Below are 17,527 nucleotides of genomic sequence, written 5' to 3' on the forward strand. Positions count from 1 at the left end.
CCATGAGGATTATTAGTTGAGTTCCCTAAACCCACATTCGAGTCTTGGCTTGACCGATTCGCTGAGTGACCTTGGATAACTTATTTAACATTTTAAAATCTCTACTCATTTTGTCAAATGAATACAATAAAAGTACATGCCTTTTAGAGTTTTGGGGAAAATTAAATAAAAACATAAATGTGCAGGTGTTAGCACAGGCCCCGGCACATAGGAAACACCCCCAGGAAATAGTTAATTTTTTCCCAATATGATATTTGCTCCATTTGATACTATAGGGAACCAAAATGTGTTGTACATCCTGAGGCACTAGTTGTAATAGTAATAAAACACGAGATGCCACATTCTTAATTTAATGTAATATTTCAAAAGTGGGTATCTAGGTATTCTTTTCTCCACTTTTAAATTGGGCAGAAAAAATAATGTTTCATACTTGACAGGGTCATACTTAAGAGTACTTATGTAATAATGGCTTAGTTCCAGATAATCAATTTATGTTTTAATGGAGCCCAACTGTAATGTGAAAACTTTCATTATTAATAAACTTACTGTAGAAGCATGTATTAATTGATTCATTCTCTATCAAGTGTCCACTGGGAGAGAGAACACATTCTATGTCAGTTATTTGGCTTAACAGAGTCCTTTTCCAGAATTTTATAATCAAGCATATTTTTAAATCCGTGCCCCTGCAAAAATCTTGAACCGTGCCCACTGTTAAATTCACATGATTCACAGTTAAATTATCATGATCTTTAGTTTCCTAAATTTCAACACATTGTTCTTATATATGCCACTTTAGTTTCTGAATGTTTGACATCAGCAAAAAAGTGTACTATGCTTATTTGTTCACAGTATTGAGTTCCTAATATATTTAAAGAACTGGAGATGCTGAATCTATTGTGTATTTTCACACAAAAGTTCTGGCACTACTTTCAATTAACTTCTAAAATTTTGTTGTGATTATTCCTTTTCTTTTTGAGCTATCAGTTTTTCATATGCAGAAATCTAAAGAGCTTCATAGTCCTTATAGGTAAAACATGCAGAAATTTACAGTGGCACTGTACTTAATTTATAGAAGTGAATCAAGCCCTCTATTCAGATAACATGTTTTCTCCAGATAAAGTGATTTTTGAACAACTTAATGTATGCCGCGCAGTCCAGAACATAGGGATTCGTTGTAGTCAAAGGAAGTAGACAGAAAAGAGAATGCATTTTGGTGTGTTTAGAGTTCCTGTGATAAAAATAGAAATGTATTTCACCAACTCGGTGAAAGTCATGTTTTCAACATAGACATACCATGATCAATTTGGACATGAAAGTAAATCAGAGTTTATTACTATTCCAGCTGTATTATGCATTTACTTGCCAATTAAGTACAGAAGTTTTGCATGAAAGAGTCTGAAAACTTGATAAAATAAAGAGAATATGAAAATAAATTCCTGCCCCCTGGGGGTAAGAAAGATATGGAGTGAGCTGTGGATTCCATTTCTTTCCAGTCAATAAATCCAGCTATGTGCTCATAGAAAGCTCTCCTCCCACACTGATGTCAAATATGCCAGTCATATATGTCTTGCATTTCTAATGCATGTTCAATTCACATTGCTTTCCAGCTTGTATTAACCGTTGGCTTACTAGCTGTTGTCGTATACCTATATACGGTTGTGGCATTCAATTTTTTCCGAAAATTCTACAATAAAAGTGAAGATGGTGATACTCCAGATATGAAATGTGATGATATGCTAACGGTAAGTTCACTTTGATCTCATATGAATGAAAAAATTCTCCTGCTTCTTCAATCCGAGTGGTTGTGTAATTATTCTTCAGCCATGTGGAAGAGAAAACAGCATACACAGCAAAAAGCTGTGTGGCTCTTTAAAAAAAACAACAGTTTATGAAACATAAAGGACCATTTCTACTGTTTTTGCACATCTGTGGCACCAACCTGATAATGAGTAGATTTCCTGCATAAAGAACTTAGAACTGGAAGGATTAATATCAACACTTTAGCTTATTGGTTCATAGATTCCAGGACAGCAGGTAAAATTATTTCCTTGGAAAATATTTTGAAGCCTTAGTGACTTGTTCACTGTAATGGTATTAACGGACATCACTGAAGTCCAAAAATAAATCTCTTAATAGAACTGTTAGTTTTTGCTTTTATATTCAGTATCCTGGCTTAAATTATCTTTCTAGTCTTGGTTTTAAAATCAATGGATGTGAAAGTTTTCATATTGGTCTATCACTGTTCTGTAACCCACCTCTCTGAAAATGGCATATCAGAAGTTATCCGACATGAGATCCTAGATTGGAAATATGTACCTCTAGCTGAAAGGATATGAATTCTTCATTGAGCACCAAATCAAAATACCTACATAAATGGGGTTCGTAGGGTAAGTAAGAGACTAACAAAATGATAGTAAAATTACTCTAGAAAAAATAAACATCCCAAAAGAGTAGTGAGAGAGAACTAATATAAAACTAGTACTTCAGGCAGGTTTTGAACTAGAGAATGATAAATCTATGGGACAGGATAGAGTCTAGAAATACATTCAGACACACTTGGAAATTAAAAATGTAATAAAACTGGCTTTTGAAATCATGAATGAAAAGAATTCAATAAATAGTATTGGTACTATGGATGTGCTTTTGAGGAAATTTAGATAAAAATTGATACCAGCCTAGTTCTTTAAATCAAAATAAATTCTGAATGGAACAAATATTTTAATGCAAAAAAAAAAAAAAGAATTTGACTTTTGAAATAATAACAATTTTTAAAATGGCAAAAGGTATTTCTGAGTATGACATAAAACCTAAAATGCATGGAAGCTTAAAAAATTACTTTAAAAAGGAACAACTATAAGCAAAATCTTAAAGACAAATGAGAAACTGGGAAAAATATACTCAACACTATAACAAAGGGCCAGTGTCCTTAATTTACTGAGTCCTTATCACATCACTAGGAAATAAACAAGCCAAGAGAAAAATGAAGACTATATCTAGACAACTCGTGGTAAAATTCAATCAGCTTATAAATTGGGAAAATGCTTACCCTCTACTGTAATTAAAGAAATGCAAATCAAAACAATTAACTGCCACTTTTTACCTATCAGGTTTGCAAAATATTAAAGTTTTTTAATACCCACGGTTGTTAAATTGATGGGAAAACTGGCACTTTCATGAATACTGTTGGGAATTTAAATTAACACAATGATTTTAGAGATATTTTGCAAGATCTCTCACATTTTTAATTGTACTTAGCCTTTGCCTTGTCAGTGCCCCTGCTAGTATTGATTTAAATATTTATTTACAAATATGCTCCTATATGTTCAGGGATACTTGCTGCTATCACAAATTGGAAATAATCTAAATTATCAACAGAGTCCCAATTAAGTCAATTATAGCAAATCCATACCACAGAAAAGTAGGTAGCTATTTAAAAATAAGACAGATCTGCACATGTTGATATAGAAAGACATACGAATTGCATTTAAGTGGAGGGAAGCAAGATCTTGAACAGTACTGTAAGATCCTAATTGTGTGCACGTGCGCACATACACACACGCTAGAATGCACACATTAGGTATGCTACGATATGGATACAGTGTTTCTAGAAGGATACATAGGAAACTGTTAACAAGGGTTCCTACAGGGAGTAGGACCACAGATTAGGGAGAGAATAAACTTACACAGTAAGAGACTGGTCACTGGTAGCATAACACCCACCAGAATCACTAACATGCAACACTTTACAATCAGTAAGGAAGTAAATATCCACCTTGCTTCTCTATGTGATGACCCTGAAGACTAGGGGTAGCAGGTGGCTAGAGGCAGGGAGGGGATCGGAAGGCTGGAGGAAGCGACAAGGCACAAAAGAAACTCAGTAAGTACTAACAGCAGGCCGTTTTGTCTCCATTGACTCCAGGGAGATTCATTTCTATTCCAGGAGAACCCCCTCCCACCCCTTCCCCAGTGGTTCTAAATCTCAAAGTCCACACTCCCCAGGTCAGAAGGTTTACTAAAGGTCATTCATTCTCAGAGGGTATGGTGCTCATGCATTGCTGAAGAATGCTGGAAAGGCGGGATGACTTCAGGGAGTGGTATCGAGTGGCCTGTCTTAGGGAGTAGGAACAGTGGGCCTTTGTCCCCCCATCTCCTACCACAATGAGAGCCCTGCAACATCCTGGTCTCCCCTTCTAACATCATGATGTGACCCTGTTCAATTATCCTAATGGTATCCTTGGATGACTACATTTTGAATATCACTCTCAGTTTGTGTTTCCATTGCTTTTGTAAATTTTGCCAACGTACTTATTATGAGAAGAATCCAGGCTGATTTGAACAAGAGGTGGGTTAGGAAGACAACTAACTGCCTTCACCAATTGCATGGGGCATATATGGAGAAGGCAGACAAATTCGCCTCGCTGTAGGAGGAGGAAATAAGGCTTCTTGATATTTTCAACTATGGGCTCAGGACTGAGCCTGGATTTTGCTTGGTTGAAGGGGTTTCTGCTCTTACCCAGTGAGACTACCTACAACCAGCGCAGTTGTGCGTGTTTATATTCCTACGCATAATGACAAGCTTTCTGTCTTGCCTTTGGCTGGGGTGAGGTTGGGGGCATCACACAGGATACCCCTTAGAAGTTTTTTCTTGCAAAAGAAGACTCAGTGCCAAGATACAAGCACCATCTCAGCTGTCAGCTCTGTCACAACTGTGTAGGGCTGTCAAGCGGACCAACCACACGGGAGGCTGCATAGCTTTGCACGTGCCCGCGTGTAGCTGATGGTTCTTTTTTTTTTTTTTTTTTAAAGATTTTATTTATTTATTTGACAGGGAGAGACACAGCAAGAGAGGGAACACAAGCAGGGTAAGTGAGAGAGAGAAGCAGGCTTCCCGCCGAGCAGGGAGCCCGATGCGGGGCTCGATCCCAGGACCCTGGGATCATGACCTGAGCCGAAGGCAGACGCTTAACGACTGAGCCACCCAGGCGCCCCTAGCTGATGGTTCTTAAAAACTGTTGCATCAGAGGCCACATGACCTAGATTTCCCTTAGTGTTAGGTTTCAAAACACCTTTTAATTTGCCTCTTGCTGATACTCCTGCAGGGAGGTTTGAACAAGCCAACAACATGTAAAATGCAACTGATCACTTACGGTAGTGCTCATCAGAAGTCATGGCTTAGCACAACCAAGCAGCCAGCAAGACAGAAGGATGGAGTAGGAGGTGGTCAGGTTTGATTTCTTTCATGTGCTTCTCAAAAGAGAATCCTTCCTTTATATCATCTCTAGCATTTAGTCTTCACAGGGGGAAGCCTAGTATTGTTTGCTTGAGATAGGTTTTCTTCACTCATGCCCTATTTTCTGGGCATCATGCTGAGCTTCCACTGCCTTTGTTATTTCTGGTTGTTTCCTAGGGTATTGGAACATTTTAGGTTTTCACGGGGTCTTGGTTCACCTGCCAGTGTTTCATACCTAACAGCAGGTGGCGCTGTAGCTGCAGTTTTTCAGACCAGGTGATGCTTCAGACTTGGCTGGCTTCCTCCCTCCCTCCCCTTCCCTTCTTCCCTCCTCTTCCTTCCTCTTTTTTTTTCTTTTCTCTTTCTTTCCTTCTTTCTTTCTTTCTTTCTCTACTTACTTATTTATTTAGGATCACGGTGTTTTGAGCCTGATAATCTAATTAAGCCATCAGTATCCTGAGAGAATTTGAACCTCCTCTCCAAGAAGATAGGAGGAGAAAGTGAAAAATGATCCAAAGTTCCAAAGTCCTGGGCAGAAAGATGATTGTAGCTAGATAGCCAGGGAGACTGACTTGGCATAAATAAAGACATTCATCTCAAAATGGGTGGTTCTCAACCTCCAATGCACAGAGGATTCAGGGCAGCTCTTTATGAATCCACAGGTCGGTGAGGCCACCCCCAGATCCCCTGAATCAGAAACTGCAGGGAAGGTGTCAAGACCTGTGTATTTTGGGGAAAAAACAAAACAAACAAAAAAAAAAACCTTTCCAAACTTTCCAGGTGGTTGAGACAACTAGTCACTCCTAGGGAAGTAACCAGCTTAGGTGATTGCTTTTTTTTTTTTTTTTTTGATTGATTTAGAGAATGAGAGCATGCCAGTGAGCAAGGGGAGCCAGGGGAGGGAGACAAACAAATCCTCCAATGAGTGGGGAGCCCTACGTAGGGCTCAATCCCAGGACCCTGAGATCACGACCTGAGCCAAAATCAAGAGTTGGACGCTTAACCAACTGCGCCACCCGAGTGCCCCTATTCTGAATCACTTATTTTACTCTCCCAAGTAATCTGTCTCTGTCTCAATCTCTATTTCCCCCCCCGCCCCCCTTTTTTGGTCAGGATAAAGATCTCGTAAGGATCTTCACCAATCCACCAGAAACTGCTCCTCCTCCGTGTTTCCTAAAGCTGTTGCAAACAGTGCTTAACCCTGGAATGAATCCATTGAGATGGGTGACTGGGGCAGAAGCCATAGAATAGTAAATCTTGAGAATTAACAACTATTTCTAGTTGTTTGTACTGCCAGGCACCTTCCTTCCTCGTGACTCAGATTCTCTGAACAAAGTACATCTGTTTGTCTCCTGGAATTACTCTTTCCATTCTCCAGCTCTGACGTTCAGGTTTGAGCTGATTTTATGAAAAGGAAGCTGAACGAGAGATTTTCCGTTTTCAGAAGCAGAATGATAACCTAACAACTAAAAGCCTGACGGCCCCATGTTCACAGGTGTTTACCACACTATCTCATATTCCACCATAGCAGCCATCTACCTACTATTTCACCAGGTTGTGAAGGTTAAGGTTAGTAAAATCAGTATCAAAATCCCACATGCATTTTATTCTTTTAAAATGTAGTATCTTATTAAGCCTAAATAATCAAATCCGTAAGACTACCTATCTTTTCAGCATGGCCATAAGTCTATTATTGAAATATGGTGGTATCCCTTTTTGGGCATCAGAGTTGTCACAGAATGAAAGTGAGCAGAGAGACCGGGATATTGCTGGGAGAGGCTAGATGACTGAGATCTGAAAATCTGAGAATAGTAAATAGTAGACATTTACTTTGGTAATTTAGGCTCATTCCATGGTCTTATCTCCAGCTGTGCATGTCTAGAAAATAAAAGTGAATCATTCTCTTGAGGACAGACTCACATTAACCAGGCTCCTAAGAGTCAGATGTATGAGTCAGAATACCAACATCCTACTCGTTAAGAGTTTGTGCCACAAGTAAACACAAACTCTATGTTGGAAGCCAAATTATAATCCAAAGTCTTGGTTAGCAAGATTTAGCAAAAAGGAGCTAGATGATCTTCATCCCCTACGTGTCAAAGAAGCAGGACTTGGAGAGCTAGGACATTCCAGAACCTGGATGGGGAGTGGCAGTGATACACTGTTGGCCCAATATGGGTATAGTATGAGTGTGGGAGCCAGAGGGCCAGAATTGGATATGGAGAAGTGCCAGACCAGAGACAGGCAGAGTGTCAACACTGAGTCCCCAGCCCAGAGAGGGGATTACAAACAAAGCTAAGTATGGTGAAGCCAGGAATGGGTGGCCTATGTTAGTTCACTAAGTAAAGAGTAGGCAGCTGCAATAATTATCTATTCCCCGTGGCCACGACTAAGCACATAAGAAGACAGATTTGGAGAAAAACATACAACCCGAGCTTTTTCTTAATAAAAATAAATGCTTATGGTAAAAATAATCCTAACAGTATGAAGAATATACAGTGAAAATAAAATTTCCTCTTCCTACAGATCCACTGTTCTGGGTTTCAAGTACTGTTTTAGACACACAGTTATTGGAAATTAATGCAGTGTCTGGAGGGATATTTTTTTAAATGACTGTCTTCAAAATTTTACTTCCAGAGTTTGGTTCAGTAGGAGGTACCAGGAATCCCCAATGTTTATGCCTCTAGGAGATCCAGATGCACAGTTTGGTTTAGGCACCATTGGTTTCATTGGGCTCTAAAGAATGACTTTCCGGGCCTCTCTGCAAGAAGGACCCCGTACCTGAGCTCCAGAACAGTTCTTGGGGTGGGGGGGGCGGGGAGGGGGAGTGCAGAGCTGCTTTGTGATACTACTCATTGTGTGTCAGGCTGACAAACTTCCTTTCTGAGTGATCCAATCTTTTTTTAATTCTGTTCATTAAATTCCAGGCCTCTGACCCAAGAAACTTTTTATCTGTATCTATCACTATTAGCTGTTGAACTGTGAGCATTTTGGTGTCCCCTTGCCGCTGGTCCTATGCCTGCACTTTGTGCTTTTTAAAGTGATCTGAGAATTTGAGGTTTATAGGTCAAGGCAGTGAAGTCTCCATGAGAACACTGATCAGTCATGACCTTTCACTCCTCGTTCATCCCACAAGTGATTTATAAGTTCCTATCACGTGCTGGACATTCTTTTAGGCACTGATAATAGAGCAGTAACCAAAGTTGTTCTTGTAATGAAGCCAATCCTAGTGGAGTGAGAGGGATCATAAAGCATCAAAAATAGGTAAATTGGAGATACAGGTCTGGAATTCAGGAAGGAGACCCATGGCATAAACAGAAATGTTTTTAAGTAATTAGCACAAAGATGAGAACTTAAGTATGAACCTGGCACATTCCCCTGGGGAGTGTCCTAACAGAAGAAAGGTCAGAGAACCCCGTGCTAGGGCACTGGTTCATGGAAAGATAGGGGGATGAGGAAGAAGTGGCCAATGAGGCTGAGAAGGAACGGCCAGAAATGTAGAAGAAAACGAGGGGAGTATGATGTCTCCCCAAGAGAAGACAGTGTGTCAAGCAAGGCCTCTGTCCCCTTCATTATGGCAGACAGTGGGTAAATGTGTCTTGCACTGGTGGGTGACATCAGTTGGGTAAAACAGAGTGTCAGGAACAGTTTAAGACGGTCTCCTGGAGGAAGGATTATTAACTGCGGGTTGGAAGGGATGAAAGGAATGGGATAAGAATATGAAATTATTTTTCAAGATAAGGAGAATGTGCAAACCAAGATCTAGAATCCGGGATATTATCTGAGGGGCGTGGGTAGGATGGAGGGTGGTGTCTGGGAGCCACGACTGATCATCGGAGAGGGGTGAAGTGTCACTAAATCTGAGGCGCCAACATGGAGAGTATGAGCTTATCCTGAATAAAGATAAATCATGGATGCTTTCGGCCACTGGCTCTCAAATGTTGTGATTTTGCCCCCCAGGGGACACTTGGCAATGTCTGCAAACATTTTTGGTTATCCTCGGGATGGGTGCGATTGGCATTAAGTGGGTAGAGGCCAGGGATCCTTCTAAAATATCCTACAATGCACAGGACAGACCCCACACAAAGAATGGTTGGCTCAGAATGTCAATGGTGCTGATGCTGAGAAACCCCTCCCTTTTCTGCAGTGGGCACTTGGAGCTGTACTTATTATTGGTTGCTTTAATGTTTCACACTTTAAACAATGAGCTGTTACTTCTCCCTTTCCCCTGTCTTCGTTATTCTTCACGTTCGAGTAGAAAAATTTCAGCATCATATTCCATACATGACAGATGAGGGGCCGGTGAGGGTTATCAGGTCTGTTTTTTCCTAGCTTAATTTCTGAGAGTCCATCTTATTATACATTGGGCTTTTACTTCCTCTTTCCTATGTCTGTTATGCTAAAAACATGAACAGGGTGATTAAGCATAGTCTTGTGGACTTCAATGTGATCTTAATAGGATTACCTTATGCCAGATTCTAGTGAGGTATTTTTCATTCTCCGCAAAGTGTGACAGAAGGTGCTAAGCAGAGTGTAACAGTGCAGAGTTGTGTTTAAAAAGCAGCAGAGTGTAAAGGCCAAGTGTTGGCATCACAATCACAGATACTGAAACAAAAAGAGGCAAGGTAGAAGGCAAAGATTCCCATCGTTTCCAGAGTGAGGATTAGGAACTAGAGGGAGAACCTTAGCTTTGTTGGATGTGAAAACAGGGAGTGTTCCTCCAAGAAGTGACCATTTCTCTCCTTCCCAGTGCTATATGTTCCACATGTATGTTGGGGTACGTGCCGGAGGGGGTATCGGTGATGAAATCGAAGACCCAGCAGGCGATGAATATGAAATCTATCGAATCATCTTTGACATCACCTTCTTCTTCTTCGTGATTGTCATTCTCTTGGCCATAATACAAGGTAAGCATTGTCTTCACTGAAGTGCAAGAGGATCTAGAACGTGAGCCACCTGTTGTTTAAGCTAACAGTAAGGTAGGGTAAGGATGTCAAGTGCTTTCTGGAAAAGCCAAATAGAACTGTTCTTTTCAGGATTTCTTCATTCAAAATCTGTAGAGGGAAAATCAAAGCAGCATGGGACCCTGGGTGTAGGGAGGATGGATATGGGACTCTTTTCCCATAACCTGATGGAAGGAGCACTTCCCTCAGTTTGACTCTCTGCCCTGCCACTTACTGACTTAAAATGCTGGGTGGGTGAGCCATGTAACTCCTTTGGGTCTTTCAAATCGAAATTATATAAATCTCTAAGCCATAGTATTATTGAAAAGTTTTTTTTTCTTTTAAAGAAGTGATATATGAGTACCCAGACAGTACCTAATGCACAATTAGCGCCTCCTAAATAATTTTAAGGCTATCATCTTTGGGTATCTACTATGTGCCTGCACATGTTTTAATTCATTTTACCCTCATGCATCCTGTGAGAATGGTGGTGTTATTTACATCTGAAGAAACTGAGCCATAATACGTCTAAGTAACTTGGCCAAAGTGCACAGTTAAGAAGTGTCAGGGCTAGAATCCAAACCCAGGGTGTCTAGACCCAGAGCCCTCACTTAAAACCAGAGTACCATATTGACCCACCAGTTCTTCCCTTTACTCCAAGGACACTTGGAATGTGGTGTTTTCCTCCCTCAGAAAAATCACTCTTGTTATCTCTTTCTGTTCATCCATTGATTCTGGCTTGAATTAAATGTCTATGAACATGATATAATCCTCTAGGTTCTACGGGCACAAAACAGTACTTTTGTTTTTTTCCAGTAAAGTACATGAACAAGTTTAAAGGATTCATAATCCATCCTTTATGTCTTTATTGCGTGTAACAATGATGTGTTTTATAAGAGAGCAAACTCATAAATCCCTTGGAAGAGGTGCAGCCAGTGAGTCAGAGAAGGAAAAGGGTCTGAGGGAAAACAGCGCAGGGCGGTTAGTTCCTGGCTGACACAGTTAATAACGTGATGGCGAGTTTGTCAGGAACTTGTGAAAAGAATGATTTGAGGCACGTTCCTCAGTTAATATGGTAATGTTTGATTTCCAAATTGGTACTTGAAAATCTCATTAATGGAGTCCTCCGCGCTTTCCAACCAGAAATCACAATTGCTCTTTCTCAGAGTGAAGTAGCGAGAAACACACCCTCTGTATGTGCCAAGGTAATGAAGGGTTTTTCCTGCTCTGTCCCTTCATTGTGAAACCCCCTTCCTGCCCCCAAAGAGAGAATGCTGCCATCCTAGGAGGACTGTCGGGTGTGTGCTCACAACCTGTAACACATTCTGAGCATTTCCCGGCACGGCTGTCCATTTTCCCTTTCTTTGGAAGGATTAGCCAAGGGCCTGTGAATTTAATAATTCTTCTCTGGTTGATAAAGATTAGACTGTATTTTTATTGAACACTAGGTTTAATTATTGATGCTTTTGGAGAACTAAGAGACCAACAGGAGCAAGTCAAAGAAGACATGGAGGTGAGTCTTTCTGTGTCTGGCTCAGCTTTGTTGCTGTGGGCACTTGTTTCCCCTACTGTCTTTATCCAAGAATCATGAATGCGGGAGAAAGTAGGGGAGGACATAAGCACCATGTGACTGCCTTGGCCTGTTTCGGACCTGGGCAATACATACCCCTGACCAGTGTGCTAGGTGGGAACTGTGGTGGGCTCCGGGTGCGTGCACACTAATATGGCACCATCTACCCCTCAAGGAGCGGGAGAACCACCCATTCAAGATGATGGATTCACTGACAAATAAGTAAACAGACAATTGCAAAGCAGTATGTTGAGCCCTTTCTAATAACTCAAAGAACATTATAGTGTAACTTAGAGGCTGTGGAAAACCAGAAATGGGTTTTAAGCAGGGTGACGGGGGTTTACATTTTACAAAGAGAACTATGGTTTAAAAGATGGGGAGTACATTAGCAACTGGCAAGATCAGGGGCAGGGAAGCGGGCTGTGAGCATTTTTTCGGCAGGAGATTATGAGGCTCCTGCTGAAGAAATCCACCGAAGATGTAGGGACCAGATGGATTCAAGCAGTACTTTGGAGTTGGCGTAAGTAGTGGGTGATGGGCCAGATGCAGAGGATGAAGGGTTTGAGCAAGCAGGGAGGATACCCAGATTTCCAGCATGAGCTACCAGACGGATGGTGGCTCAGTTACACCCAGAGTAACTGCAAGAGGTAACACAGAGGAGGGGCAAGTTCATGAGTGAACTGTTACCTATGAGCCCGTTTAGTTAAGACATCAAGTGCTATAAAGACCCATTGCTGAATATGGCCTATCGCTGTCCACAGTTGTTGATCAATAAGGCAGAGAGAATTTAATAAATTATTTTAATCATCTCGAGTCGAGGCCCTAGAATCTAAGGCATCATAAACATGTCTTCAATGGTATTAAACAGTTTCTAATTTGCAAGGAAGATGAGCATCTGGAGCCACACGAGGGCCACAATGATTAAAATCACTCTAGCTGATACCTATGAAATTCTAATAATAAAACAGAAAGCCTGCTTCTCTGGGTCTTGTGTGCCAGTCCTGAGGATGGCAGACCTGAAGAGGTGCTGCTCTAAGAGATGCGGTGAGAACAAGCAGGGTGCAGAAGGAGCAGCACCCCATCCCTACAGTAGAAAGTTACCCCAGTACCTGTTCATTGATTAATTCTGTATCTAGCATGGTGCCTGGCACACAGCAGACCCTCTCAGGCATGGACTGAATACCCCACAGCTTGGTATTTGATTTGGCCCTCCCCAAATGGGAGTCATCTGTACCTTTCTCCCCTGGGTCATCAGACTTTGTTCAGGTAGGTACCAAGCTTGTGGTCTCAGTCGAGGACACATCGAGTCTTGCCTATGTAACTTCAGTCAACGTCATGAACGAGAGTGATTGCTAGGTCTGGGCATTCTCACTTAGGCTGGAGAAAACAAGGAAGAGACAGCGCTTTACAGCCCTCATTATGCTGTATGCTTTTAAGCCTCCAGCAAGATACAGTTGAGGCAACAGTTACATTAATATTCACGCGTTTGGCACAGCCTTCCCTCATGACCATCTACAATACTGAGTAAACCAAACAGCTGCCCCTAAGTGGGGAGTTGTGCGTTCCTTTGTTTTGCTTTCTGAAATCTGACATTTTAGTATTTCCCTTTGTCTTCTAGACCAAATGCTTCATCTGTGGGATAGGCAACGATTACTTCGACACGGTGCCACATGGCTTTGAAACCCACACTTTACAGGAACACAACCTGGCCAATTACCTGTGAGTGTGCCTGTCTCAGACTCTTCGGCCCCTCCCTGTCTCACCAATGCCCCCTTCTCAGCAAGCTTGAGAAACAGGAGAGAGATACAGCTTCCTTTTCTTCATAGGCTCGAGCTCAGGCTTTGAGAGAAAGACCCACAGTTAGTGGTTCTCTTGTCCCCAAGAGGAGGTTCACATAAGAACTTGCAGCCCTTCGTGTGAACGATACCTTCTAGAACATGAAATGGAAAGATGGAAAAGAATAAGTGGAATACACGCTCAGCCTCTCAGAGAGCCCTGGCCATGTTTCCCGTTTCAATTAGGAAGACTCCAGGTGCTTCCTAGAGATCTGTGCATCTCCATTTTTCTTTTCTGAGGACCTACAGATCTCTCGAGGCACTATTCTCTCTTTAGGCACTATATCTTAACACGGTTAAAAGTTCCATTTTTTTTTTTTTAAACACATAGAAATGTGGCTATTGCTGACGACTAGCGCAAACTGCAGTTCGGTAAAATGTAATTCTTAGTTTCTAACGCAATTTTAATATCAAACAGAAGAGATGCAGAGTAGCTTTGTAGCAAAAGAAAAAAGCGGGCTTTGGAATTCACAGCTGTGGGGCATTTGGGAAGTTATTTAAACTTTTTGATCCCTGGTTTTCTAAGTGGGGATTGTGATTCCTAGCCCATGAGTGAATAAAAAAATACTTTTAAAAAAGGTTAAGTTTTTGTTTCCCATGGCGTTTTTTTTTTTTTTTTTTTGCCTTGCCTTTTTGATCCATTTCTTTGCCCTGCCAACAGTCCAAGAGTTAGCATGTAGCCCAATCAGAAGTATCTGTGTATGCTGACATTTCCATTCCACCCATCTCTGATTAGTCTCTCTGTATCTGTAGGTTTTTTCTGATGTATCTCATAAACAAAGATGAAACAGAGCACACAGGACAGGTAGGTAAACAGTGACCATACACCATCTTCTGAAAGAAGTGATAGAGAATCCATACACGGTGGGAATACGTGTGCATGAAACATGAAGGGTTGGAATTACTTTCAGATATTAGTCATAGTATCTTAATAAATTCCTGTTATCCTGGACGAGTGTGCAAAGATCCCCTTTGTAGAAAAAGTAAACCTGTAAGTTCACATAAAAACTTTAAGCTTGTATTAGCTGAACATGCTGAGTTTGGGTTTTGCTAAGTATAATGTCCTTGATTGCTTAATCAGATAGCAGATGATTTCAGATGAACTTCAACCCACAGTATTAGGGTCAGTTAAAAATAATTGTGTATGAAATGTCTAAGGTTCTCCTTAAGTATTTGAAATTCTGCCTCTGCAGATATCTGCCTCCAGTTAACAGCTTGAATTTGAAGGATACAATTAATAGGAATATCTTTAAAAGAACTCTTAAAATCATATACCACAAATAGGTTTTTTAATCATTATTATATTATGGTCCAGATGAAGATTGATTATTAATAGCATTAAGTGAGGTCTGGTATGGTTAGGAGCTCTCTAAATGAATATGGGCTTCCCAATCATGTAAATTATGTGTAATTACACAGTTACCTAGATATTTGACATATACATGCAACAAATTTGTGTTTCTTTCTGTCTTCTGTTTTGTGGTAATGCACAGACTCTGGGGAAAGACCTGATGTTAATACATTTCCTTTACTTTTCCAGGAATCTTATGTCTGGAAGATGTATCAAGAAAGGTGCTGGGAATTTTTCCCAGCAGGGGACTGTTTCCGGAAACAGTATGAGGACCAGCTAAATTAGACTCAGACTCAGATCACCTCTGAAAACCAAAACATACACATTCACTCTTTCTGCCTGTCTCAGTCTCTCCCTTGCTCGCTCTCTCTCTCTCTCTGCTCTCTTGGAAACATCTTGCTGAATTTGTGAATTGCCAGCATTCTATGCTTTCTGGGAGCAGTGAACTCTGTTTCTGAAGACCTGACTGTGCTTCCCCCCCCACCTTGTGTATTTTGAGAATAAAGACTGAAGAATAACCTAAACTCATACAAAGACAAACTAGGAACTCTGGAAAGAACACCGTTTCGGATACTTTCAATCGTAATGCCAACAGATCGATTTCCTTCTGAGACTCCTGGGAAGTCCCCTTGAGCTATGGGACAGTCACAGAAAAGCGTGACAGCCACACTCATCCAGCCTCTTCATTTCACCATCCTGAAAGGAACTTTCTAATGGTCACAGAGCACTGTAGCACTTAAGAGATTGCCGTGGACACCAGTTACGAAGGGAAATAGTGCCTTACTATATGTGGGTTGAGCTATGCAGAAGATATGTGCATGAAAAAAACATCTTTATTTTCTTTATGTCGATCTTTTTTTTTTTTTCCTTAGATTGATTTTGTGGGCTTTTTTTCTTTATTCTTTTCTCTGGTGGGGGAGGGTAAGAAAAGCAGTTTGTGCGCACCTTTTAAAAAAAAAAAAAAGACGGGTGGCCTGTCTCAGGACGAGAGGAGGCTCTTCTCATTCGCTAAATTCACATTTACCCTCCCCATGTGCTCCTGCTCTTATTTTGGTAATGCTCTGATGCAACAACGCAACTTTATGAAATCTTTGTATGAAAACAAAAAGACTGCAAAAAAAATATACTTTCAAAAGAAATAATTCATTGCATGTTTATTATGCAAGTTTAAAAGAACAAAGAAAACCTCCAGAAGCAAGCTGATCAGCGTGAGAGAACGTTCATGATAATTATATTCATAGTAATAAAGTGTCGTGGGCTTAACTGTACGCTCGGGGCCAGTGTCATCCACCAACAATGTGATACATTATGAACTTGACAGTAGTTTTGGGTTTTTTTCTCTTTCTTTTGGCCACCTGTGATCAGTTGCTGATTAAGGACTTCTTGTCAGGCCGTTTTTTAATATCAAAGCTGAAGCAATATCCATTCAGGGATTTCATCAGTTGCATCAAAAAAGAAAAAAACACGGATGATAATTATCAATCACTCCATTTTGAGTCCTTTTAAATGTAATGCTTTATCTTTACAAATAAAAAGACAGATTCAGAATGGAAGCAAGATCATTTTGCAAACATTGGAGCTCTTTTATTACGAGTCTGCTTGTTAATTTTAGAATTGTAAAACTGCTCTGATTAAACTGTTTCACTAACGTTCTCACTCTCTTCTTTCCCTGTTTCACTTATAGTGGGGAGGCTTTATAAAACCTTGAGCTTTTAATAACCTGAGGGGGGTCCAGGGCAATGCAAACCCTGCCATACAGCCTTTAACACCTGAGATTTCCCTGTGGCTAAGCAAGTTCCCGCCTTTAGGATTACAGAACCTGAGTCAGCAGGCAGTTTGAACAACCCCACCCCACCCCCCCGTCATTTCCCTGACTTGCAGCCATCCCAAGTTCCTTAAAACCACCAATGACAGAAAAATCACTGTCTCCCAAATCATTTAACTTTTATACAGCTCTCATTCTATAAGGTTCTTCCTTGCTCAGGGCAAATGTTTCCCTGTAATAGCAGGGGTTCACTTTCTGCCTTCGTATGAAAGAACTGGTACACTAGGAATGGGTGTATTAAACACTCAAAACACTAACTGAATACTCGCTGTGTGCCAAGCACTGTGCTGGGTATCACCTGTCATTTGTCACCTTACTGACACAACACCAGGGCTGTGGTACCTAGATTTTGCATTTGTCTTTTGGTATCATTTTTGTTTGGGAGAAGGAATGGAATCAATTTGGCCACACCATGGGAACTCCCAAGCCTGCCCAGGGAGGTGCTCTTAGGTTCCCAGGAGTCTGAATAAAATAAATCAGATCAGCTCCATAAAACATAAAAGCACGTTCCCCTTTGCCAGGAAACACTGCAGAGGAAGCACACAGAAAAGAGGAATAAATATTTCTCCAGGACATAAAATGTGCTGTTAGATTCAGGTCTTCTATTTATAAGACAAAGGCAGGTTTGATGTGAAACAACAGCACAGGTGAGAGGTGAATGAACAAATCGCTAGTTGTCACCGGCCTGGATTTTGCAGACTTGTTGACTCTCCTAATTGATCGCTCCTGGCTTTAGTGCCTGGGAAGGTGACAGTGCTCACAGAGAAGCAAGAAAA

At 40.9% G+C, this 17,527-nt stretch overlaps 1 protein-coding gene across 3 annotated transcripts in view; it reads left to right on the forward strand.

Annotated features, from left to right (window-relative positions):
• RYR2 (ryanodine receptor 2) overlaps nucleotides 1-16,575 on the forward strand; it is a 739,460-nt gene extending 722,885 nt beyond the window's left edge. For all 3 annotated transcript variants that reach the window (XM_032430318.1, XM_032430320.1, XM_032430321.1), the window contains 6 exons: nucleotides 1,608-1,742; nucleotides 9,978-10,134; nucleotides 11,619-11,683; nucleotides 13,359-13,459; nucleotides 14,329-14,380; nucleotides 15,116-16,575. In XM_032430318.1, coding sequence (XP_032286209.1) covers nucleotides 1,608-1,742; nucleotides 9,978-10,134; nucleotides 11,619-11,683; nucleotides 13,359-13,459; nucleotides 14,329-14,380; nucleotides 15,116-15,211 — 606 coding nt within the window. In that variant the 3' untranslated portion in view covers nucleotides 15,212-16,575. The remainder of the gene's footprint in view (nucleotides 1-1,607; nucleotides 1,743-9,977; nucleotides 10,135-11,618; nucleotides 11,684-13,358; nucleotides 13,460-14,328; nucleotides 14,381-15,115) is intronic.
• The last annotated feature ends 952 nt before the right edge of the window (nucleotides 16,576-17,527 follow it).

This window comes from Phoca vitulina, unplaced genomic scaffold, assembly GCF_004348235.1.
Source record: "Phoca vitulina isolate PV1807 unplaced genomic scaffold, GSC_HSeal_1.0 scaffold43, whole genome shotgun sequence".
In the NCBI taxonomy this organism is placed as follows: domain Eukaryota; kingdom Metazoa; phylum Chordata; class Mammalia; order Carnivora; family Phocidae; genus Phoca; species Phoca vitulina.